This window comes from Chlorocebus sabaeus, chromosome 7 (assembly GCF_047675955.1).
Source record: "Chlorocebus sabaeus isolate Y175 chromosome 7, mChlSab1.0.hap1, whole genome shotgun sequence".
Taxonomy (NCBI): domain Eukaryota; kingdom Metazoa; phylum Chordata; class Mammalia; order Primates; family Cercopithecidae; genus Chlorocebus; species Chlorocebus sabaeus.
In genome coordinates, this window is record NC_132910.1 from 29,863,249 (window position 1) to 29,887,243 (window position 23,995).

The window sequence follows — 23,995 nt, forward strand, 5'->3', positions numbered from 1 at the left end:
TTTTTGTTGATAAAGTCTCTGGGGAGGCCCCGTGTTTCCAGCTCAATCCATATAGTTGGGTTTGCTACCTTTGTCGGAGAAACCCTGAGCTCTTGGAGAGACAGGGAGAAAGATATAACAGAATCACCAGACACAGTCATGCATTTCATGTCTCTGGTGTACTAGAAAACACTCAGCTTCTGACGTATCTCCCAAATCTCCCAGGATACAATGGGAACTTTGATTTCTAGACTATTGATATGTGAAGGAAGCAACTCATCAGGCAGCCAACTATCTAGTGTAGAGCTTGGAGAAAGTCCACACTATGAGATGTCATTGTCTTGCTTTCCTATTCTTACTTAGCAAACTCAGTTTTGTATTAAGCCCCTATCTGGGGACTGAGCACTGGGCTCCCAACTGGATAAATAGGAGTGAGTGAAACAAATGTCTCTGCCTTCTGGAACTTTGTTTTAGAGGAGGTGGAGAGACAGATATAAACAGCGAGAGGTATTACTCAATGCTGAGTGCCCTAACAATGGAGAGGTGGCTGAGATGCAGAATAACAGTAGAAGACCTACTCAGATCAAGTGCCAAAGAAGGCCTGTTAGAGAAGATGGTCTTTAAAGAGAGGACTGAAAGTCAAAACCATTCCAGGTAGAGAGAATAACACAAAACAAGGCATTAAGGTGGGAAAGAGTTCATTGTATACCAGCTTGACTTTCAAAGAACTGAAGTGTGGTGGGAACTCCACCTCTCATCTGGAGAGAGTGGCTCCAGATAAAAGCCATGAAGGGGGTTGGGCCAAACCATGCAGGGCCCTATGGACCAGTGTAAGGAGTTTGGACTCTATTCAGTGTGAAACAGGGGAGTGACAATATCTGACTCAGTTTTTTTTGTTTTTTGTGGTTTTTTTTGCCATTGTTGTTGAGACAGAGTGTCACTCCGTTGCCCAGACCAGAGTGCAGAGGCACAATCTCAGCTCACTACAACCTCTGCCTCCTGGGTTCAAGCGATTCTCCTGCCCCAGCCTCCCGAGTAGCTGGGATTACAGGCTCCTGCCACCATGCCTGGCTAAATTTTTGTATTTTTAGTAGAGGCAGAGTTTCATCATATTGGCCAGGCTGGTCTCGAACTCCTGACCTCAGGTGATCCATCCGCATTGACCTCCCAAAGTGCAGAGATTACAGGTGTGAGCCACTGCACCTGGCCTGACTTAGATCTTTAACAGATCCCTTGGCTGCTATGTGGGAAATGGCTGGGGATGGGCAGTAAGAAGTAGAGAGGGACATGACTCAGATGTTCAAGTACAGGAGAGCGATGATTGTGACTTGGACAAGAGCAGGAGCAAAGAAGCTGGGAAGGAGTGCACATGAGATTATCTTCTTAAAATAGTCTCAGCAGGCCTTGCTGATGGATGGAATTCAGAGGGAAAGGCAGGTGAAGGAATCAAAGGGGACTCCCAGGTTTCTGGTGGCTGATGGTTGGTCCTTTTCCAGGGATGGGGAAGATTGAGGAAACTGAGCAAATTGGGGATGAACACAGAAACTGGAGCCAGATTGCCTAGGTTCAAATCCTGGCTGTGCCACAAACTAGCTATGTGACCTCAGCAAGTGTCTTAACCTCTCTGGACCCTCTTTTCTCTTCTATAAAATCAGGGTATTAATTTTACCTACCTCATAGGGTGGTTTTGAGGATTAAATGATCAGGTATATGTAAAATACGAGTAAATACTATGTAAGTGTCAGATGGGGGAAGAAATAGCTTGGGAGGAAATAGTGAGTTGGTGTATGAGATATCAAAACAAATACATGGAGGAGACATTGAATATGCAAGACCAGTGCTCAAAACAGAAGTCTGGGCTAGAGCTATAATGTGGGATTTGTCTGTATACAGAAGAGGGAGTGGAAGAAATAACCCACAGCAGGATTAGAGGGAAAGAAAAGAGAGAGCCACTTTCCACTTTAGAAGTGCCTACTTTATAGAGGTCAGACAAAGGTGAGTGCATCCTGGAGAGGCGGGAAGAAACCTAGGAGGTGAGGCACAGGAGCCAATGGAAGGCAGGCTAGCTGTGAGTGACACACGCTCCAAGGGGTCAAGTCTTCTTATTATAACTCATGTGTCATGGAAAATACAACGTCAATGGCTCTTTTGTCCCTGTCTTCCCTGATTCCTGAATCACATTCATCTTTCTACTCCATCCCACACCCTCCTCTGTTCTCACATTCCAGTCCTCTTGCTCTGGCACTGCCCTGATGATGAAATCACTGTATTTAAAAAAGAAAAGCTCGGCCGGGCGCGGTGGCTCAAGCCTGTAATCCCAGCACTTTGGGAGGCGGAGACGGGCGGATCACGAGGTCAGGAGATCGAGACCATCCTGGCTAACACGGTGAAACCCCGTCTCTACTAAAAAAAAAACACAAAAAACTAGCCGGGCGAGGTGGCGGGCGCCTGTAGTCCCCGCTACTCGGGAGGTTGAGGCAGGAGAATGGCGTAAACCCGGGAGGCGGAGCTTGCAGTGAGCTGAGATCCGGCCACTGCACTCCAGCCCGGGCGACAGAGCAAGACTCCGTCTCAAAAAAAAAAAAAAAGAAAGAAAAAAAAGAAAAGCTGAACTATTCACAATAGCAAAAATATGGAATCAACCTAAGGTTTATCAACAGAGGATTGAATTAAGAAAATGTGGTGGTATATACACACACACACTATAGAATACTACTCATCCATAAAAAATATGAAATCACGTCTTTTGCAGGAACATGAATGGAACTGGAGGCCATTATCCTCAGTGAAATGACTCAGAAACAGAAAATCAAATACCACATGTTCTCACTTATAAGTGGGAGCTAAACAATGGGTACACATCGATATTGAGAGTAGAATAATAGAGAATGAAGACTTCAAAAGGTGGGAAGGTGGGAGGGGCTAAGAGTTGAAAATGACCTGTTGAACACAGTGTTCACTTGTCAGGTGACAGATACACTAATAAAAGCCAAGACTTCATCACTATGCACCATCTGCATGTAAGAAATCTGTACTTGTACCCCCTAAATATGTTTTAAAAAGTTAAAAAAGAAAAGCTGAAAAGCATGAATATTTTTTCTTTAAGTGAGCGCAAGAACAAATATAAGCATTTCTTCAGACCTTTGGACACATTACGAGCAAAGCCCTGATGTCAGCCTGGCATCTCAGCACCGCCTCCTTCTCCTGACTGCCCTGTGGGCTGCAGCGTGTGCCTGCAGTAGTGGTGGGAGCCTTCTGTTTGTGCACCATCTTCCATAGGCACAGCGATCATTGCCAGCCCGTGGGACTTCTCCCAGGTGGGGATCCTTTTAGGCGAGGCCCCTAGGATTTGCCCTGTAGGAACTGGTTGGTTACCAGTATTTGTCTCTGGCCTTTACCTGCTATATTAGTTTCCTAGGGCTGCAGTAATAAAGTACCACAAGCTGCTGGCTTCGAACGGCATAAATGTATTATCTCACAGTTCTGGAGGCTAGAAGTCTAAAATCAAGGTGTGGGCTGGGCCATCCTCCCTCTGAAACCTATAGGGGAGTCCTTCTTAGCTTCTTCCTGGTTTCTAGTGGTTAACTGGTATAGAGGAGTAACAGTAACCCCCATAGGTTCTTAGTTGGAAAGGATCTTTGTTACAAAAGACAGATTGGACAAGAGAAAACCAAACAGAAGTTTATTAACATGTGTATTTTGAGTATACATGGAGACACCCAGAGAATGAGTGGTTTTCACAGAGGTGGCTTTGAATTTCAGCTTATATAGCATCTTCAACAAAGAACAGCAAATTTTTAGTAACAAGACAGCAGAAAGGTATTGGGAGAACCCACTCCCGATGTTTAACGTGGGTTCTTTTCTGTTTCCTAAGTGTCTCGGCTGGGTTGAGAAATAAAGGGAAATAGCACAAGAGAGAGAAATTTAAAGCTGGGTGTCCGGGGGAGACATCACATGTCGGCAGGATCCCTGATGTTCCCCGAGACGTAAAACCAGCAAGTTTTTATTAGCGATTTTCAAAAGGGGAGGGAGTGCATGAATAGGGTGTGGGTCACAGAGATCACATACTTCACAAGGTAATAAAATATCACAAAGCAAGTGGAGGCAGGGCGAGATCACAGGACCACTGGATGAGGCGAAATTAAAATTGCTAATGAAGTTTTGGCACGCATTGTCATTGATAACATCTTATCAGGAAACAGGGTTTGAGAGCAGACAACCTGTCTGACCAAAATTTATTAGGTGGCAATTTTCCTCGTCCTAATAAGCCTGAGAGTGCTACAGGAGATGGGGCTTATTTCGTCCCTCGGCTTCAACCATAAAAGACGGCACATGCTTCTAAAGGGGCCATTTATAGGCCTACCCTCAGGGCGCATTCTCTTTCTCAGGGATGTTCCTTGCTGAGAAAAAGAATTCAGTGATATTTCTCCTATTTGCTTATGAAAGAGGAGAAATATAGCTCTGTTCCATCCGGCTCACCGGCGGCCAGTTCAAAGTTACCTCTCTTGTTCCCTGAACATCGCTGTTATCCTGTTCTTTTTTAAGATGCCCAGATTTCATGTTGTTCAAACACACATGCTCTACAAACAATTTGTGCAGTTGACACAATCATCACAGGGTCATGAGGTGACATTCATCCTCCTCAGCTTATGAAAAAGGTGATGGGATTAAGAGATTAAAGACAGGCATAGGAAATCACAAGGGTATTGATTGGGGAAGTGATAAGTGTCCATGAAATCTTCACAATTTATGTTCAGAGATTGCAGTAAATACAGGCATAAGAAATTATAAAAGTATTAATTTGGGGAACTAATAAATGTCCATGAAATTTTCACAATTTATGTTCTTCCGCCGCGGCTTCAGCCGGTCCCTCCATTCGGGGTCCCTGACTTCCCACAACAGAAAGGGGCCTTTGAATCTCTATGGGCAGCAACTTGCAGGTGGGCGGTGAAGAAAGGCAAATAACTTACAGATAAAGGTGAGTGAGTGCAGCTTGCTAGTATAAATTCTCCTAATACCATTGTCAGGCTGATAAGGGTCTTAAACTGTCTTCAGTCTTTAACCTTTGTAACTGCAGTCAGGAGGGCAGAATACCTTTTGTCTTCATAAATCTTTGTCCTGCTTTTAGGCAAATGGAGGAAAGAGATCTCTTGAGTATCTGTTTCTTCTTGTCTTCAACAATCCTTCATATTTTGAAGAGGCACATTCTGGTCTCACATACCGGCAGCTTGCAGCTGCGTAACTCCAGTCTTTGCCTTCGCCATCACATCACATTCTTTCTGTATGTCTCTGCCTTTACGTGGCTGTCATAAAGGACACCAGTGGTATTGGATTGGGGGCCTGCCAATGTGACCTCATCTTATTTAATTACATCTGCAACAACCTGGTCCCCAAGTAAGGCCACATTCTGTGGTACTGTGGGTTGGGGCTTTAATGTATTTTTGGGGGGACACAGAATTCAACCTGTAACACCTGCCCACTTGACTGCGTTTTATTTCAGGGCCTTTTTTTTACAGTAAACTTTCTTTGGTTTGGAAACGTGTTTTTTACTTGAAAAATTGAACTGGAAGTCTTACAGTTTCCAAGTTTGATTGCTTTATTTTTTTGTAATCTACTCCATTTTTCCTTGTATCATAAAAGCTTCATGACCCAACACAGCATCTTGATATTGAGCAGAGAGCCGTCCTTTCTCCCCGGCTCTTTGAGAGCTCCTTGTCCTAGAGTTTTATCTGAGGCTTTGATTTGAAGCCTCAATTTTTGGATGTGGCCTTTATAGGGCTTTCTGAAGTGATGAATGATCTGGTTTCACTGCATCTTCAAAATGTCCCTGCAGCAACTGCTATTCTTGCTCTGTAGGATTTGGCTTTAAATATGTTTCATATCAACAGGGTTGGCACCTTCTGTTTTTCTCTTCCACTCATCCTTTTGAATGTAAATGTTTAATTTCTTGCAAACTCAGTACACTTTGCATGAAGAAATAGGTGCAACTGGCTTTGGTGAGTCAAAAGCAGACTGGCCTCTCCCAGGGGTAATAGCAAACAGTTCCCCAGGCCCAGCTGGGCCATGCAGTGGCTTCAAGACATCATGTGCTAAGGCTGACCTCCAAAGGATGATTTTTAGAAGATCAAGGGAGATTATATTGTCTTTAAAAAGATGGTTTAAATGAGATGCAGGCTAGTCTAGTTTAGGAGCAAAGACTGTTGGGACAGACCACTTACTGGCTGTGGGAACTTAAACAAGTTACTTAAGCATCAGTTTCATCATCTGTGAAAAGGATTTATTATACCTACATTATAAGTTTATTGCAAGGATTGAATAAGCTAATGCAGGAAACCCGCTTAGCACAGTACTTGGCACATAGTGATTAGCAGCAATTGTTCTTAGTATAAAGAGCTCCTGTTACTTTCCCCCTTTATCTAGACATTCTTTGCTTTAATTTGTTTTCCAGCTGGCTTCAGCAGCATTTTTCTTTTTGAGGCATCTGAAGGTCAAGTTTCAGAAAAGGAAAGCAACTAAATGTGTTTAAATGTGTGGATGGAAATCTGATCAAAGGCAATCTTTTTTTTAAATAGACTTTGCCAAGTATTCAGGTGATGTTCTACACTAGTATTGACTATGTTAGGACACTAGGGTTACTGGAAATAAACTCAGCCAAGTATTGATTAGTAATATAAATGTCAAGGAATTAAACTTGCAATGAAGCAGGCAATGCAAATAGCCTTGTTTGGCTGTAAAAATGCCGACATTCCTGAAACGATGAGCTCATCATTAAATTCTTCTTCCACACCCATAAGAGAATTCATGGCTTGTTTGCTCATTTTTGCTTCGGTTTTCTAGGCAGCTAAGAAGGAAATAAAGCAGTGGGTCTTAAACTTTATTGTACACCACAATCACCGGGAACGTTTGTTAAGTCACAGATTCTGCATCCTAGCCCTGCAGTTGTTGGTTCAGGAACGCTGGGGTTGGACCTGAGAATTTGCATTTGTGTCACATTCCCGGGTGATGCTGATGCTGATGCTGCTGCTTCAGGAACCACACTTTGAGAACCACTAAGATGAAGTCCCCTGAGGCACTGTGATGTGGTATAGAGCAGGGGGCATTTTAGTCATAAGGCGATGGGTTTGAATCCTGGGGCTGTCCTTATTAGCAGAACTCTTTTAAGCAAATAATCTCCGTGAGACTGGGTTTCTTCCATTTTCAATTAGAAATAATAAAATTCACCTCATGAAGGCCCTTGTAAGAGTTAAAATGTTTGTAAAGCACTTTGTTCATGTATTAGTTTTAAAAGATTTCATTAATCTTTTATTATGAGATTCTTTTGTAAGTCATGTAATATTTTGGAGTGATTTGGGCAACCAAGTCTATCAAATGAATAATGCCATTCATTTAAATAATGGAAGCAGTTTTAAATGTTTCACTAAAATTCCACTTCAGAATTGCCATGCCCTTTTTCAAGCTGGGGTGTGTGTATGTGTACTTTCTTCCCCCGTTGTAATTAAACAAGTTGTTCTCCCCCATTTAATTCTTACTAAGTCCTAAATTGCATAATGAATTGGGAATTTCCTCCTTCTCTAATTCTGTGCATTGGCATTTTAGCATATTTTGATGTGTAGGTGGTAGAGGACAGTGAAAAGTTCACAGCTGGAGTGCGAATGCTGAGTTTTCATGATTCATGAACAACTGGGATCTGACCACAAATTTGTCTTTTTATATTTAGAATCAGCCATGTCAATATCTGCATGGCACAGAATCACCTGGGAGCTTCTTAACCATGTAGAATTTAGCACCCCATCTCTAAAAACTATGATTCAGTATATAGAAGGTGGGTCCTGGTTATATACACTTAAAGTATCACCCCAGATGGTACAGAGACTACATTTCATGAAACCCCAGGAATGGTCTGGAATAGTCTAGTTTGTTTTTAAATTCTAACCTCTGCCTGCAATTAGCTGTGTAGACTCAATCAAATTCTCTGGTCTTCTTAAATCTTGGTGCTGTTTATGTGCAATTGCTCACTCTCATTTATTGGGGCTGTTATGCAGATTATAATTAACATGTATAAAGTGCCTAGCATGTAAAGTGTGCTGGGCCTGAAGCACTCAAACACTCTAACCTTGGGGTAGTTCTTTTAAAATGCCAGACACTGGAAGGTGAACAGATAAGATCAACACAAAAGTTCCTAGGTGGATAGAAGTGAAATGAAGCCAGTTGGCTCTGTGAATCCATAAAATATTTATCAAGCCCTGGAGAAAGAAAATTCATCAAAGATTATATTAAAGTGATTTCTTTCTTTCTTTCTTTCTTTCTTTCTTTCTTTCTTTCTTTCTTTCTTTCTTTCTTTCTTGTCTTTCAGACAGAGCCTTACTCTGTCACCTAGACTACAATGCAGTGACACAATCACAGCTCACTGTAGCCTTGCCCTTCTGGGCTCAAGTGGTCCTCTCACCTCAGCCTCCTGAGTAGCTGGGACCACACCTGCACACCACCACACCTGGTAATTTTTTAATATTTTGTAGAGACTGGGTCTTACTGTTTTGCCCAGGCTGGCCCTGAACTCTTGGGTTCAAGTGATCCTGTCCTTGGCCCCCAAGAGTCCTGGGAGTACAGAAGTGAGCCACCATGCCCAGACTAAAGTGATTGGTTTCTTACAGGTGTCTTCAGGTCAGGAACACTCACAACTAGTTTCTAACTTGTAATTATTTTCTAGGTTCTAAAGTTCTTATTTTGGATGCTATAAGATTAAACAGTGTTTGTGTGTATTGAAATAAATTATTCAATCTAATCTTAGGAATCAGCAGACTATCATTTTTTACTGTGCCAGAACACTAATTTTCCATTCACTTTAATGTGACAGATAATGTCCTTTCATGAAAACATTAAACACTTCAAGAGAGCCAAAATGAAGCCGTATTAATACAAGACAACAGAGCCAATACTATTCAGTAACAAGATAGACAAATGCTGTTTAAAAAGGAAATATTATTACTGTAAAGACAGATTTTTATTCAAGAAGTTAAGAACTACCATATAAATCTTCATTTACTTTTATTTTTCTCAACATCTTTGTGGCTGTCCTTCTTTAGTCTCGTAAGCAATTTTAAAATATTTTTTCTGTATTATGGTCTTTCCCAGCTTACTGACATGCTTCTAATTTACATGCTTAAAATTAGTAGTATGGCATTTTTTACTTCCATGCAATTCCTCAAGATCTATGATGCCAGTAGAGCTTTTAGAAGGTCTTCTAATTGCACATTCATTAAACAAAGCTCAAGAACAGACAGTCCTAAGGGGATTTTCATTTATGGATCATTTAGTCTGGAGTTCCCCAAGGACAATGGTCAACATTAATTAAAACATCTTGAAGTTTGTAAACCACAGTTACTTCTGTGTGAGATGCCATGATGAGCTTTGAATTATCACTTGAAAAACAAGAAGATTTAGGAAATTTCAGCTTTCTTGTTGCTCTCCTGCAAATGCTACTTTAAAACAAATTTTCTTCAGTGTCACCAAGATTAACACAACTTACTGCTGTACAGAACCCATGTTTTACATTTGTAATTTGTTACACAAGAGAAAAAGAGGACTCCTGAGATATGGAGTAGATATCATGTTCCTTATGTCTGGGGGGTAGACCGTCACTGGAACTGGAACTGCCAGATGGGTTCTTCCTGCTCACTGCACAGACACAATCAGTCCACTGAGACCATGACATTGCAGTAAAGAAAGAGTATAATTGATGCCAGGCTGGCCACACCATGTGGGAGACAGAGTTATTACTCAAATCAGTCTCCCTGAAGGCTCAGAAGTTAGGGGTTTTTCAAGGATAAAATGGCGGGCAGGGGACTAGGGAAGGGGGCATGTTGATTGGTTGGGGATGCAATCATAGGGGTATAGAAAACAGTCCTTGTAGGCTGAGTCTGCTTCTAAGTTGGGCCACCAGAGGAGTTGTTGGTCTGAGTGGGGCTGTCCAGTAGTCAGAAATGCAAAAGCCTGAAGAGACATCTCAAAAGGCCAATTGTAGGTTCTGTAATAGTGATGTTATCCGCAGGAGTAATTGGGGAGGCTGCAAATATTGTGACCTCCAGAATAATGGCTAGTAATTATGTAACTATGCCTACATCTTAGTAAAATTCAGGCCCCTCTCATCCTCCTAATTTGGTAGACTTTCATTAATTTTACAAGGGTAGTTTAGCTTTGGGGAAGAGCTAGTATCATTTAAACTAAAACTAAATTCCTCCTGAAGTTAGTTTGGCCCACACCCAGGAATGAGCAAAGACAGCCAGCCTGTGAGGCTAAAAGCAAGATGGAGTCAGCCATGTCAGATTTCTCTTACTGTCATGATTTTGCAAAGGCAGTTTCAGAGCCACTCCTGAAGTGGTAGGAAGATGTGCAAATTATGGGTTTGTCATATGCCTCTCATATGCATGAAGGAATATGCATATGTAATACAAGAAAGATGTCATTTTGAACCAATGTGACTTTCAAATATTTCCTTCTAGGTTGGACACCGAGGAACAATAAGAGATTATCCAGACTTCAGCCCATCAGTGGATGCTGAAGCTATTCGGAAAGCAATCAGAGGAATTGGTGAGTGATATTTTACAATTCCTTTCTTAATGTTGAAGCAAATCAGGCAGGTTACAATCTAAAAGTTCAGTTTGCTCAGCTTGGCTTACTCAATTTGATAAATTGTCAGGAATTTTCTAAAATTGTGAAATAATGAGGAAATATATAGAGAACTCAGCTTTATTAAATCCTAACGTTTATCATATTTACTTAATATTAAAAAACCACCACTGATATTGGTGGTCTAGGGGAGATCCCCAGATGCCGGTGGGATCTCGACCCTGGCTGGTATCCAGACTCCTGACACCATCTAGAGAGGAAATTCAAGGATGGGTCAAACGATAGGGAGAGTACAGAGATTTGTTGCAAAGTGAAAAGTACACACTCGGGAAAGGGGAGTGTGAGTGTACTCAAGAGAGAGTGATGCACAAGGGGGTTTGGGGTTGTTGCCTTTATGGGTTTCTTTAACCAAGGGGTGGAATAGTCATGAAGATTCTGGGAAAAAGATGATTTCTTGGTACTGTGGTGCCACCCCTTTTTACACCAAATGTCAGTGTTTCCAGAACTGCCATGGCACTGGTGGGTGTGTGATTGAGTATGTTAATTAGCATATAATGAGATCCTAGGAGAATCCTAGGTCAAATCCAGCGCCACGTTGGGTCCAGCGGGTCTTAGCCAGCTTGATCCAGACTATGGGTTTTCAGGGTCATATCAGCCCCTAGTTTCTGCAGCTATTTCATCAGTTTCCTTTTGCTAGTCATGTGAAACTGCTACCTGGAATTTTCTGTTCTCCTGTGGCCACCCCGTATTAGTCCTGTCTAACCACCACCACCACTGCTACCAACAACAATAATAATTATCATAATAAATCATTACAAATATGGCCCCCTTGGTTGGGCATGGTGGCTCATGCCTGTAATCCCATCACTTTGGGAGGGCGAGGCAGGAGGATCACTAGAGCCCAGGAGTTCAACACCAGCCTGGCAATATAGGGAGGGCCCTTCTCTACAAAAACCTCAAAAAATTAGCTGGGTGAGGGGCTTGGGCTTGTGATCCCAGCTACTTGGGAGGCTGAGGTAGGGGGATACTTTGAGCCAGGGAGGTTGAGACTGCCCTGAGCTGTGATTGTGCCACTGATCTCCAGCCTGGATGACGGAGTGAGAGTCTATTTCAAAAACAAAATAAAAAAAACAAAAAAACCCCAATACAATCCCATCAGTTCTTCCTGGATTTCATTCTTGCCCCTTTCACTAGAGATAAACACTATCCCAAATTAGAGTTCATTCCCATGAAACTTTTAATACCATCACTATATATATATGTACATATTGTTTTGTATGGTCTCAAACAGCATAAAATGAAATCATACTGTATACATTCTTCTGCAATATGTTTTTATCCCTTAACATTATATTTTTGAGATTTATCCATGTTGATATGGTTAGCTCTAGTGCATTAATTTTAACTGCATGGTATCTATTGCATCACTATATCAGAAGATGGGAATATTGATGGAACATTTAAATTGCCTGCAATTCTTTTATATTGCAATATAAAAATGCTGCAGTGAATATTCCTCTTATGTCTCATTGTGCATATTTGCTAGCATTTCTCTAGAATATGACAAGAACTGGAATTTCCACATTGATGGGGATACTTCTCTTCAAATTAACTGGAAATTTTGCCATACTATTCTCTGAAATGAATGTAGAAATTAGCATTCCTTTCAGCAATGTACAAGACTTCCTTTTGCTCCATGTTCTCACCAATACTTGCTACAGTAAGACTATTCCATTTTTCTAATTAAGTGGGTCTAAATGGTATCTTATTCTGCATGTGTGTTTGTTTCCTCTCTCTACCCTGATGACTGATGCAGTTAAGCATCCTCACTTGTGCATCTGCTTCCACTTTCATACATCAATAAAATATAAAATATATTTTATCTATTTTTTTCAGTTGGTTTGTCTTCTTTAGATTGGCAAGAATTTTTTATAATTCCTCAATACAAACTTTTTTAAAAATATTACAAACCATGAAAATATTTCTTAGAAGTTTATGGTTTTCTTTTAACATTGGCGACATGGTTTGGTCCTGTGTCCCCACCCAAATCTCATCTTGTAGCTCCCATAATTCCCACGTATTGTGGGAGGGACCTGGTGGGAGATGATTGAATCATGAGGACAGGTCTTTCCCGTACTGTTCACATGATAGTGAATAAGTGTCACAAGATCTGATGGCTTTATAAGATGGAGTTTCTCTGCACAAGCTCTCTCCTTGCCTGCTTCCATCCGCATAAGATATGACTTGCTCCTCCTTCCCTTCCACCATGATTATGAGGCTTCCCCAGCCACATGGAACTGTGAGTTCTCCATTAAACCTCTTTCCTTCATAAATTGCCCAGTCTAGGGTATGTCTTATTCAGCAACGTGAAAATGGATAAATACAATTGGTTACAGTAATCTTTATTGCATAGATGTTTTAAATTTTAGTGAAATCAGGTTTACCAATATTTTTGTCTAGGATTTATTCTTATTGAGTCTTTTCTATAATGAAGTCATAAAGATATTCTCCTACTCTTTTTTCAAAGTTTTGAAATTTTATTTTTCATATTATCATCTTTAATCTACATGAAATTAATGTTCATGGATGGTATTTAAAGGTGTCTCATTTTGTTCTGTTTCATGTGGACATTTATTTGTCCCAGAACAATGTATTGAAGAGCTCATCCTTTTCACACTGATTTGTATGTAATGTCACGTCTGTTTTATGCTTCCCTATTTTTCTCTTCTCTGTTATGCTTCATTTATCTATGCCTCTCCCACTGTCACGATTATTAGGGTTTTATAATGACACTAAATATCTACTGGGCAACGTTTTTCTTGGCTCTTTGCCCTCCTCTATGAATTTTAAAAGTGGCTTGTCAAATTTCATAAATATACTATATTAGAACTTTATATCAATATAATATTATGTTATTTCTGCCTGTTTAAGGGTTTTTTTTCCATTTTTCAATGTAAGTTATTTCTTCATTTATCTCTTGATTGCCGTTTTTTTTTTTTTTTTTAAAGGGAGAAGGGCTTGCTCTGTCACCTAGGCTCAAGTGCAGTGATATGATCATAGCCCACTACAGCCTCAAACTCCTGGGCTCAAGGGATCCTATGGCCTCAGCCTCTGGTGTTGCTAGGACTACAGGTGCTCATCACAATGTGTGCCTAATTTTTAAATTTTTTGTAGTGACAAGGTCTTGCTATGTTGCCCAGGCTAGTCTTGGACTCCTTGGCTCAAGCAATCCTTCTGCCTTGTCCTCCCAAAGTCCTGGGATTATAGATGTGAGCCACTGCACCCAGCCTGATTGCCCTATTTATATCTAGTGTTGAGTAGACTGTTTCATGAGGTTAATAGTCTTTAAATTCTGTCGCCTCTTTTTAAACATTATGTTTCTTCATGAATTTGCACTTTGGCTTACAGGCCTTCTTTAAGAAGGAGGTTATTGTTTATGAGCACCACTTCTGATACATTCTGAGTTCAGAATCAGGTATCATAATGGCGTTTGCATTAGGGCTAGGTCAGACCCAGTCTCTGAACCGGAGGCATCTTGGCTTAGTTTTTGATCTTGAGCATGTTTAAAAATAAGAGATGAGAAACCGCCAGGCATACAAACTACAAATAACTGCAGGTAGTTTGGTATATTTGTAGTCCAGTTGCATAGGTTATAGAGATGCAGAGAGGGGGTAGAAAATGAGAACAAAGACATAAGGCAGGAGAGATCATAATGAGCTGATATACGAGCTAAGGGGCTTAAACTTCATCCTGAAGATTGAAAAGAGCCATTTGAATGTTAGCCAAGGGGATAACATGATCAGATTGTATTTTTATTTTTATTTTTTTATTTTTTTTTATTTTATTTATTTTATTTATTTATTTATTTTTTTTTTTTTGAGACGGAGTCTCGCTCTGTCACCCAGGCTGGAGTGCAGTGGCACGATCCCGGCTCACTGCAAGCTCCGCCTCCCGGGTTCACGCCATTCTCCTGCCTCAGCCTCCCAAGTAGCTGGGACTACAGGCGCCCGCCACCTCACCCGGCTAGTTTTTTTGTATTTTTTAGTAGAGACGGGGTTTCACCGTGTTAGCCAGGATGGTCTTGATCTCCTGACCTCGTGATCCGCCCGTCTCGGCCTCCCAAAGTGCTGGGATTACAGGCTTGAGCCACCGCGCCCGGCCTCAGATTGTATTTTTAAACATTTACTTAGACAGTAGTGTACAGGAATAATTATACGGGGGTCACATTAGGAGGCGATTTAGGTTATCCAGGTAAAATATGATAAGGACACAGTGGCAGAGGGCATGCAGAGGAGACGACAAATGTAAGAGATGCAGATAATTGCTATAATATAGAGAATAAGATAAAGAAAGGAATCTGAGCTGATTCCCAGGATTTTTGCCTGGATGACTATATCCATAGTTGTGGATGAGGGAACATAGAAAGACAGACAAGTCAGAGAGGAAATACAATAAAGTCCACCCAGAACATGCTGAGTTTCAGATACTTGTGCAGTTGAGGTGGCTGGTAGTGTACTGACACGGATGCTGGGTATGGTACACACGTGACGGGTCCACATTGGTACTCAGACCCACAGAGCACAAACACACTTTAATCTGATTCAGTATTTACTTCACTATGTATAAGAATATAAAACCAAAGAAAGGCAGCATCTTTCACTGGGAGGCCCAGCAGCTAACCAAGTACACAGAAGCTTTTGCGTCATCATTGATGTAAGTTATGTACCACTGCCTTGGAAGTGTGTAGATGAGGTCTGTGAGGGTCGCCTTGACACAAGGAAGTTGAGCATTGAGTTCCGGGTGCTCTTTTATACCTCTCTAGTCATGCGTGCTCTAGGCCTGCAAGCCAATTCACAGCTCCCCAAACCAAGTATCATCGTGGGCTGGGAAATTAATAAGACACAACTTTCCACGTTTATCTTACTACTGTAGTCACCAAGATAAGAGTGACCTCGAGGTCATTCTCAGGCAGGCCAGCATCAGCTCTGGCCTGATGTTACCTTTCACTTACAAACAATTCATTTTGTATATGGGTTTGAAATTCATGAGAGAGGCCAGGCACGGTGGCTTACCCCTGAAATCCCAGCACTTTGGGAGGCTGAGGTGGGTGGATCATCTGAGGTCAGGAGTTCAAGACCAGTCTGTTCAATGTGGTGAAACCCCATCTCTACAGAATAAAAAAAAAATTAGCTAGGCATGATTGCACATGCCTGTAATCCCAGTTACTTGGGAGGCTGAGGCAGGAGAATCGCTTGAACCCGGCAGGTGATGGTTGCAGTGAGCCGAGATGGTGCCATTGCATTGCAGCCTGGGCAATGAGAGAGAGAGGGTGGTGGGGAGAGAGAGAGATGGAGAAAGGGAGGAAGGGAGGAAGGGAGGAAGGAAGGAAGGGAGGAAAGAAGGGGGAGGGAGGGAGGGAGGGAAGGAGGGAGGGAGGAAGGAGGAAGGAAAGAAGGAAGAAAGGGAGGGAGGGAGGGAGGGAGGGAGGGAGGGATGTGGAAGAAATGCATGAGAGAGATGTGGACCAGAGATAGAAATATATGTTTTGTGGTCAGAGATTTGGGTTCAACTTCTTGCTGGACCACTCAGAAGTTGTGTGACTTTGGCAAGGAAGATAAGTTCATGTCTTCATCTTTAGTACAGCGGGCCCCTGTGAATATTAACTATGGCAATGAGTAAAAGGGCGTTTCATGCAGGGCAGATTCTCATTAAGGGTTAGTTCCTGTTTTCCAGGGAAGAAATATTTTGATATCAACTATGGGAGAGAAATAAAAGGCAATAAGACAGTAACCAAACCTCATAAAGGTAAAAATGTCAAATTCAAAAGTAGTACGTTCTTTTGTCTGATGTACAGAAAGGAGTATTTAGACAATGATTGTTTCCTTCCCCCAAAACTATCCAAATAAAGATAACTTTCTTTTCCAAAACTCAGGCAAACAAAACAAATAAATAAATAACGATCCCAACCAGGTAAGAAGCTGGGAATTAAAATGCCTTACTCTCTGCATTTGTCTCAGGCCATTGATCATTTTGCTTTAGGTCAAGACAGATATTGAGCATCAATATTGAGTAAAATAACTTTTGTTTCCTTTAGGCACCGATGAGAAAATGCTCATCAGCATTCTGACTGAGAGGTCAAATGCACAGCGGCAGCTGATTGTTAAGGAATATCAGGCAGCATATGGAAAGGTAAGGTCATGTTCACATGACAGGCAGTAAAGAGATCGTTAACGTACCATGGTCGCCGCCACATGGTTATGCCTACAGTTTTCTGTTTCAGGCTGAGTGTAACAGAAGATGCCCTGTGCATCCAGTCAGGAGCCTGGAATCTGAATTGTGGTTTTGCCTTGAACTGGCTGACTGACTTTGGGCATGTTACTTGGTCTTTCTGGGCCTCAGTTTCTTCACTTGTAGGATGTGGTTTGCCTTAGCCCAGTGGGTTCTAAACCAGGAGTGATTTTGCTCCCCAGGGGACATTTGGGATGAATGGAGATGTTCTGATGATCACAAACAGGATGGTGGGGGGTACTTCTAGCGTGTAGTAGGCATAGGTCAGGGATGCTACAAGCATCCGAGAATGCTCAAGGCAGCCCTCCACAACAAAGAATTACCAGGCCAACTATCTGACTAATTCTGTCTTAGACAACCTTTTATTTCTCTTTCAGTTTTAAAATACTTATGTAATTATAGGTTTAATTCATTCAGCAAATGAAAATTTAGTAATTAGCAGAAACTAACTGTATAAGAACAAGTAACTTTGGGAGGCCCAGGCAGGTGGATCACCTGAGATAGGAGTTTGAGACCAGCCTGACCAACATGGTAAAACCTCATTTCTACTAAAAATGCAGAAATTAGCCTGGTGTGATGGCACATGCCTGCAATCCCAGCTACTTGGGAGGCTGAGGGCTGAGGCAGGAGAATTGCTTGAACCCGGGAGATGGAGGCTTCAGCGAGCCAAGATTGATCCAGCCCAGCAACAGAGCAAGACTCTGTCTCAAAAAAAAAAAAGGGCAAAAAGTAAGACTTGGTCTTTGCTATACAGTTTCTTTGTCCAACGCCTATTTTTGAGTACTAATCTGTGTTAGGAGATATCTTAGACATTGGATATAGACTGGTATAGAAAGCAGATCCTGCCTTCTTTCATGGAGCTAACATTCTATTAGAATATAATAAACAAGTAAATAAAAATAATTCAGATATGATGAGTGATATGAAAGAATTAAAATGGTTTATATGATAGACAGTGACTGGTGACTGGCTCCTGCAGATAGGGTGATGAAAGAATGTCAGTGAGGGGTTGTTACCTTACTCCCCACTGAGCCTAAACAATACTAGGGGTTCTGCTCTGCTTGATCAGGACATAGTATTTAAGGTACAGCAAATACAAAAGCCCTGATGCAAAAAGAAGCAGGGAATATGTGAGAAATAAAGAATTCCAATATGGCAGGTACGTAGAAAGTGAAGGGGGCAGAAGAAAGAGATGAGGCTGGAAGGAGGGTGAGAACCTGCTAAGGGTCTTGGTAGAGTTTAGAATTTATTCTAAGGGCTACAGGGAACCACTGGAGGTTTGTAAGCAGAGGAATAATATAATGCAGTTTTTATTTTTAGAGGATTATTTTGGCTGCTGTAGATAATGAACTGTGGAGGGAAAAGGTACAAACGGAGACTGTTGAGAGGGTCTAGTGACCTTCCACAGGCAGCTCAGGAATTACCTCCTGAAAGTGTTCTCCAGGCCCCCAGGCTCCATTAAGACACCCTTCTCTGAGCTCCCTTTATCAGATACTTAACATATAATATTGAAATTTTACCTTTGAATAGTTCTGTGTTTCCCATGAGGGCAGAATGTTTTAGGATAAGGACTTTGTCTAACTTACCTTTAAAGGCCTAGCACAGAGCAGGTGCCCAGAAAACATTTGTTGAATTGAATGAATTGCCTGGCTTCTGGGCAAGACAACACTTTCACATAAAGAGAAGGTGAGTGATCTATTGGCCTTTCAGTATTTCCAAAATATGGAAGAAAGATGGAGGTGGAAGGGAACAACCGTTTCTCACAGTGGAATAGGATGAGATCTGTGAAGTAAGATTCGGCTGCCGTGACTTGGATTGAGGACAGATAGTAGTGAAATTTACCATTTAGAGAGGAAAAAAACACTGTGGCAATTAAAGCAGAGCTGGGAACACTGAACGCCATCCCATTTGTTTCAGCAGGAACGTGCTGCTGCTGCACCCCCCAGGAGTGTGGTAGTGTCGGTCTGTGCCCACGGCGTTGCAGCAGGCTCAGAGGCTACCAGCCTCTATTTCAGAGCTGAAAATTATCAGGAGCAGGAACAAACATTATTCAGTATTATGCCATTGAATATTGAAAGTAGAAACCCTGTTACCCCCCTTTAGGCAGGGGAGATGGACTATACTTACGTGTGAAAACAGTACTCAAAACGATATCAATAGGTAATGCCTGTAAGAGGCTGAGTTCTAGTGTTCCCTAGCCCTGTAGGATGACTCAGTTAACAATAATGTAGTTTCAAATAGCTACAAGGAGGATACTGAATAGTCCTAAAACAAAAAAAAGTTAAATGTTTGAGATGATGGGTATGCAATTACCCTGATCTGATTACCATACATTATATGTATTGAAACATCACTATGTACTTTATGAATAAGTACAATTATTGTTTGTCAAAAAAAAATAAGTCTAACATATTGCCATACTTAGGGTTTTTTTTTCTTTACTTGTTGCCAGAAAATTGCTTCTGATGCCACCTAGTTCCACGTTCTCACCAGAGACACATGGCCAGCCACTGTCCTCCCTTCCCCTTCCTCTTGGAGCTCTTTGGGAGTTACTGAGAGGCAAGACACCCAGGAATAGAGCACCTCCCAGTGAAGCTGGGTGTGAATTTATAAGGGTTCCTCTTCCTCTTCCCTCACCCCAGCCTAAGCATTGAAAGCACGGGGGACCTAGGAAATGCATTTGAATACAGTTCCTAACTGTGGCACTCATGAAGTCCTCCCATTTGACTCTCCTTCAAAAAACCTCTACAAAACAGAACAATTTGGGAGTAATTAGAAAATGCAGATTAATATTCATAGAAATATTTTCAACACTTCTGTTTATTCCCTGTGGATGGACATGTTTTGCCTGATTTTGATACATATGTTCATCTTTCACTAGGTGACTTTAGAGGAAGAGAGAGGAAAAGTATTTCACATTTTTCTCCTTGGTTTTTTTATTTTAGGAGCTGAAAGATGACTTGAAGGGTGATCTCTCTGGCCATTTTGAGCATCTCATGGTGGCCCTAGTGACTCCACCAGCAGTCTTTGATGCAAAGCAGCTAAAGAAATCCATGAAGGTATGAGCCCCCCACAAGCCATTTCTGCCCAGGGTTTGACCGAGTCATCAAAAATAGTGACTTTCTGGCAGTGCACACTTGTGATGGGTGGACTTGGATGCCATTTTGGTCTGTACTCTCCCAGTGGTAGAATGACTCTGAAATAGGGAACAGTTGTAGAACCTTAAGCCCAAATGTTCCTGGGCTGGAAGAATTTTGTCATATCCTTTGTTTGACATGAAGAGTCAAGTTCTCTAGTTTGTCATCATTGGAAGTAAATGGCACTGTCATAAACTCCAACACTGAAGCTAAAAACCTAGCATTATCCTTGAGCCCTTGTTTTCTCTTACCCTTCCACACGCCCAAATCTGTCAGCAAGTTCATTAGTTTTACTTCGAAATCCACTGTAAATGTGTGCACTTCTCTCAAAATCCATTGCTACCGTTCTAGTCTGACCACCATCATCTCTTGACTGGTCGGTATCAATAGGCTTCTAACTAGTCCCTTTGCCTCCATTTTTGCCCACCTCAAATTCATTCTACACAGAATAGCCAAAATTATTTTTATTAATTTATTTTAAAAATCAGATTATGTTATTTACCTGCATAAATTTCCAATGGCTTTGAACACTTAAAATCCAAGCTGCTTATCATGACCTTCATTACCCAATAGTGCAGGTCCTGTCTAACTCAGTGACTTTTTAAAATTCTATTTATATCAGTGAGGGTTCCCTCAGAGAAGCAGAACCAATAGGCAGGACATAGACATTAAAAGATTTATTGTAAGGCCAGGTGCTATGACTCGTGCCTGTAATCCCAATACTTTGAGAAGCCAAGGTAGGTAGATTGCTTGAGCTCAAGAGTTTGAGATCAGCCTGGGCAACTTGGAGAAACCCTGTCTCTACAAAAAATAAAAAAAAATTAGCTGTGCATAGTAGTGCATTCCTGTAGTCCCAGCTACTTGGGAGGCTATGGTGGGAGGATCACCTGAGCCCAGAAGATCGAGGCTGCAGTGAGCTAAGATTGTGCCACTGCACTTCAGTCTCGGTGACAGTGAGACCCTGTCTCAAAACAACAACAAAAATTTACTGGAAAGAATTGGAGGCCATGGTGGGAGGATTGCTCGAGCTCAGGAGTTCAAAACCAGCCTCAGACTGAGCAACATAGTGAGAACTTGTCTCTACAAAAAATTTTTAAAAATTAGCCAGGCGTGGTGGCTCATGCCTGTAGTCCCAGCTATTTGGGAGGCTGAGGTGGGAGAATCACTTAAGCCCAGGTCTTAAGTGTCCTTCGTAGGGACATGGATGCAGCTGGAAACCATCATTCTCAGCAAACTATCGCAAGAACAGAAAACCAAACACCGCATGTTCTCACTCATAGGTGGGAATTGAACAATGAGATCACTTGGACTCGGGAAGGGGAACATCACACATCAGGGCCTGTTGTGGGGAGGGGGTGGGGGGAGGGATTGCATTAGGAGATATACCTAATGTAAATGACGAGTTAATGGGTGCAGCGCACCAACATGGCACATGTATACATATGTAACAAACCTGCACGTTGTGCACATGTACCCTAGAACTTAAAGTATAATAAAAAAAAAAGAAGAAGAAGAAGAAGAAAATTAGCCAGGCATGGTGGCTCATGCCTGTAGTCCCAGCTGTTTGGGAGGCTGAGGTGGGAGAGTCACTTAAGCCCAGCAGGTCTAGGCTGCAATGAGCCACGACTGTGCCACTGCACTCCAGCATGGGACCCTGTCTCAAAAAAAAAAGGAAGAAGAAGAAGAATTGGTTACATGATTATGGGATTGGTTAGGCAAGTTCAAAATCTGTAGGGCAGGCTGTCAGGAAAGGCAGGCTGGAACTCTTGGGCACAAGCTGAAGCTGTCCACAGAAAGAATCTTCTAAACAGGAGCCTCACCTCTGGTCTTAAGCCCTTTCAACTGATTGGATCAGGTCTGCCGAGAAAGGTAATCTCCCTTACTTAAAGTGAATCAATAATAAACTGCTACAAAATACCTTCACGGCAACACATAGATTAGTGTTTGATTGAGTAAGTGGCATTATAGCCTGGCCAAGCTGGTGCATAAAACTGACCGTCATACCCCCTCCTGCTCACCCATTAATGCTGTAGCTACACTGACCTTTTCTCTGCTCCTTGAACATCATAAGCTTATTCTTGTTTTGAGACATTTATACGTGATGTTTCTTCCATCTGGAATGCTTTTCCTCCAGACATTTTCCATTAATTCACTCAAATATATTTTCTTACCTGCACTTATTACTGCCTAAAAGTATCTTGTCTATTTATTTGTTTTTGAGACAAGGTCTCGCTTCATTGCTCAGGCTCTAGTACAGTGGTGCAATTATGGCTCACTGCAGCCTCAACCTCCTGGGCAAGCAATCCTCCAACTTCAGCCTCCTGAGCAGCTGGGACTACAGGCACACACTGCCACACCTGGCTGATTAAAAAAAATTTTTTGTAGAGACAGAGTCTTGCTATGTTGCTCAGGCTGGTCTCAAACTCCTGAGCTCAAGCAATCCTCCCACCTGGGCCTCTCAAAGTACTGGGATTACAGGTGTAAGCCACGGCACCTGGCCTTGTCTGTTTTTAAAATCCATTTGTTTATTACCTTTTTTCATCTAACTAAAAGGCAAACCTCCACCATGGCAGGGAACCTCATTGGTCTTGGCCTATATCTTCTGTTCCTAGAGCAACTTCTGAAATGAAGTGAGTGCTCAACATATTAATTAGTAGGAAGGAGGAAAAAGAAGGGAGCCTATATCTGAGGCATAAGCCATATTCTGCCTTGTCATCAGGCAATGGAGTTATCTTCTTTTCCATGGAGGACATATGGGCATCTGAGAAGCAGATGGCAAGATGGAATTTGATGTACAAGAGATTTATTGTGAGAAACGCCTGTGAAGGATAAAGAGGAGAAGAGCAGGGTAGGTGGGGTGAACCTTCAGACTGCAGTGTAGGCCTGACACCTGTGAGAGAGAGGAGAGGAAGTAGGCTGAGATTAGGAAGAGCCTCAGTGCATGGTGAAGCTCTGAGAAAGCCTTGGCAGGCTGTTGGGGAGCCCCTGAGCAAAGACTGCCCTTTGGAGGAGTTCTGTGTTGGGCGCAAGTCCAGTACCCCTGCTGTTTATAGTCATTGACTGACAGCCACCTGGAGAGGGCATGACCTCAGTGTGAACTCTGGTAGATCTAAAGGTGTGGCAGTTGGAGGCTGTTAGCCAACTGCATTCTTTGCAGCTGATTCTCTTGAAGTGAAGTCTGAACATTGTTTTTCTATGGCTACCCAATGGGGAGGGTTTAGCAGGTGTAATTGTAAGGATTAGATTCACCAATAAGTATTAGAACAGTTTCTCTTTTACATAAAAGAAATCCAGAGTAAGTAGCGCTGAGCAGGCTGTGATGGCACCACCATTATCAGAGATTCAGGCTCCTACTATCTTGAGGGTCTGCCATCTTTAACCCATGGTTTTCACTTCCTGGTTAAAGATGGCAGCTCATGACTCAGTCGTTATGTCTTCATTCCAGTCAACTCAAAAGAGTAAAGGACAAAGAAGGGTTCACTCTCTCACTCTAAGGATACTCCCTGAGCATGCATATGGTACTTCTGCCTATATCCCATTGGTCAGAGTTTAGTTATGTGGACATATTTCACTGTAAAGGAAGCTGAGAAACATAGCCTTTATTTGGGTAGCTGTGTACCAAGTTACAAGCTGGGGGTTCTATTACTAAGCAAGAAAGACAAAAGAGATACTGTGGGAAACTAGGGATCTCTGCTACAGAGAGACAGAATTCAGTCTCTGTTCATATGCTGCACTGGCCTTATTCGATCAAGTCTTAGTGTACATGACTTTTCTTGGAGTCACAGTGTGATTCATTGACCTTGATATAAACAGGGCTGACGGGTAATTAGTCCCCATGCCAGCTGGGCCCATGATGCACATTACTGAGGATTTGAAAAGCTCCTGTATGAAAAGGATGATACATGCTGATAGACCCAGTACAGTGATGCAAGGATGAACTCATTCAAAAGTATTGTAGAGCCTTT

General features: G+C 42.0%; 1 protein-coding gene across 1 annotated transcript in view; it reads left to right on the forward strand.

Annotated features, from left to right (window-relative positions):
- ANXA3 (annexin A3) overlaps positions 1-23,995 on the forward strand; it is a 61,857-nt gene that overhangs the window by 13,089 nt on the left and 24,773 nt on the right. Inside the window, exons 3-5 of the mRNA XM_007998989.3 lie at positions 10,479-10,566; positions 16,700-16,794; positions 19,839-19,952. Of these exons, the coding sequence (XP_007997180.2) occupies positions 10,479-10,566; positions 16,700-16,794; positions 19,839-19,952 (297 nt within the window). The remainder of the gene's footprint in view (positions 1-10,478; positions 10,567-16,699; positions 16,795-19,838; positions 19,953-23,995) is intronic.